This window comes from Nematolebias whitei, chromosome 8 (assembly GCF_014905685.2).
Source record: "Nematolebias whitei isolate Nwh7 chromosome 8, NemWhi1, whole genome shotgun sequence".
Lineage (NCBI taxonomy): Eukaryota > Metazoa > Chordata > Actinopteri > Cyprinodontiformes > Rivulidae > Nematolebias > Nematolebias whitei.
The window spans coordinates 46,872,735-46,875,111 of record NC_056505.1 but is presented as its reverse complement, the minus strand read 5'-3'; the positions used below and the strand labels follow the sequence as shown (position 1 = coordinate 46,875,111).

The 2,377-nt window shown below is 44.7% G+C and overlaps 1 protein-coding gene across 1 annotated transcript in view; it reads left to right on the top strand.

The window, feature by feature from the left end:
• LOC119413582 (serine/threonine-protein phosphatase 6 catalytic subunit) overlaps positions 1-863 on the top strand; it is a gene marked incomplete at its 3' end in the record, with an annotated part of 3,024 nt that extends 2,161 nt beyond the window's left edge. The window contains 4 exon segments of the mRNA XM_037680638.1: positions 245-340; positions 419-484; positions 570-711; positions 784-863. Coding sequence (XP_037536566.1) covers positions 245-340; positions 419-484; positions 570-711; positions 784-863 — 384 coding nt within the window.
• Between the last annotated feature and the right edge of the window lie 1,514 nt (positions 864-2,377).

The following is a 2,377-nucleotide window of genomic DNA, read 5'->3' as shown; positions in this document are numbered from 1 at the left end:
TTACACCCAGTCCTCTTACTGGCTCTTTTACACCCAGTCTTCTTACTTGCTCTTTTACACCCGGTCCTCTTACCGGCTCTTTTACACCCAGTCCTCTTACTGGTTTTATTTTCAACACTTACCTGTTTTTGTTGCTGCCGTCAGCGTTTTTTAATGTGTTGCATCAGGAATGACCAAGTTTAAACATGTTAATGGTTGTCTTTGTTTCTTCGTGGTGACGATGAGTGTCGCTCGTTTCTTGCAGAGGTTATGTGATTATGTGTGTGATCTTCTCCTGGAGGAGTCCAACGTCCAGCCGGTTTCTACTCCTGTGACCGTGTGTGGAGACATTCATGGCCAGGTAAACTCTCGCACGTCATTTCTGCAGACTTACTCAAACACAGTGCTCACAGTAAACTCTCGTGTGCTTTTGTTCTAGTTTTATGATCTTTGTGAACTCTTCCGAACCGGTGGCCAGGTCCCTGACACAAATTACATCTTCATGGTTTGTTTTTTGTCTGATTGAACTGAACAGTCCTCTTATTCAGCTCTGTGTCCGAGCACATGTAACGGACATGTGTCCTCTGCAGGGAGACTTTGTTGACAGAGGATATTACAGCTTGGAGACGTTTACCTATCTGCTGGTGCTGAAGGCTAAATGGCCCGACCGCATCACTCTCCTCCGTGGAAACCATGAGAGCAGACAGATCACCCAGGTGTATGGCTTTTATGGTGAGCCCAGATGTTTGCAGTGTGTTGATCTGCAGGGACGGCCTTCACTTCTAATCTTTTGTTGTTTTACAGATGAGTGCCAGACCAAGTATGGAAATGCCAATGCGTGGCGTTATTGCACCAAGGTGTTTGATATGTTGACAGTTGCAGCTGTAAGTATCGATGTTTTCATGCTTGTTCACTTCATCTTTTGGCCTTTTTGAAGTAGGGTTGTGTGGAAAAGTTACAAACAGTATCTTACCTGTCGTGCATACGGTATCACATTGAACTATGTCGTTTTGGAAAAACGGTTTATTCTGCCTGGATTGATGAGCTAATGGCTAGTCTGAACGTAGCTCAAACCAAAGTGACTTGCTGCTGTTTCAACCCTCAGGCCTGGGGGGTCGTTTTGACCCCAGGGCAGCAGGAGGATAACGTGACACCAGACTGCAGAGTGTCATTAAACGTGTGCACCGTTTCATAGACCTTCACTTCTGCTTCAGATATTTGCATGCAGTTCTGTTACTCGCCAGGGAAAATGGTGGCAGCAGCAGCTGGCTGTAGCTTTTCCAACAGGATATTGTTTTTTGCCACAATCATCATCTAATGCAACACTGACGACAACATCAAGGTTCTCAAAACGTGCGCTTCCATGTCAAAGGCATTTGGAAAGTGTTCTTCTTTATGGTGTTGGCTTCTTTCTGTGAAGCTGTTGGCGTCATCGCTCATAAAGTTGCTACACGGTTCAGACATTGCTACCCAAACAGTAAAGCGTGAGTTCTTCAATCTACCCAGAGCAAGAATGTAGCGGTAACACGTGGGAGAGTCTTTTCTTTTCAGCAGTGTGGTTTGAAGCTGTCAGACAGCTGTGGAGCCTCGTTTGGTCACGCCCACTCAGGACAGGGCGGAGCTTTCGAAACAACGTGGACACCAAAACACCACTGTTTCCTTTATTCATGGAAAAGTGACGCACGTGTGGTCAGGGTTTACTGTCAGGAAGATGCAGCGAGGGTGGAGGACGTCTCAGAATACAACCACTGATTATTACAATGACAGGTTTGTACGTTTTAAAGTGGCACTTCAAACAGCTGATCAGGACTGATGCTGTTAGCGTGCAGCATTAAGCTCTGTCTGCTGCTCACTTTAAAATGAGCCCCAGCTTTCATCTTCATGATGATCCAGCTGTGGATGAGCTGAGGTTCTTCTGTCTTCCTTCGGTTTCTCTGCTTGAAGCACATGATGTTTCCCTGCTGGGATAAAGAGCGTTGTCAGATGAGTCTGTTTCATGTCTGGATTAGTATTACAAAGATTTCATATCCAGCTTTTCAGCTTTATATAGTGTTTTATTGCTTCACGATGGAAAAACAAAATGATGAAATGTTTTTGTAGGTGATCTCAGGCTGTTTTCACCAGTAATCCTCTCAATAACTAAACACTGGTGGAGGATTTGAAGGCTCTGGCAGCATATTGTTCAGAGAGCTTTTCTTTACAATTGTACATTTGTTAATGACGGGACTGCTGAACTGGAGATGCTCCGGCTGGAAGTACATGGGTGGAGCAGCATGAGTCAGAGTCAGAGATTCTTTATGGTCATTAGCACCTCATGTGGTACATGTGGTGGAGTGAAATTATGTACACAAGGTCCCAGTTACATCCAACAATAAAATGTATAAGAAAAACAGTAATA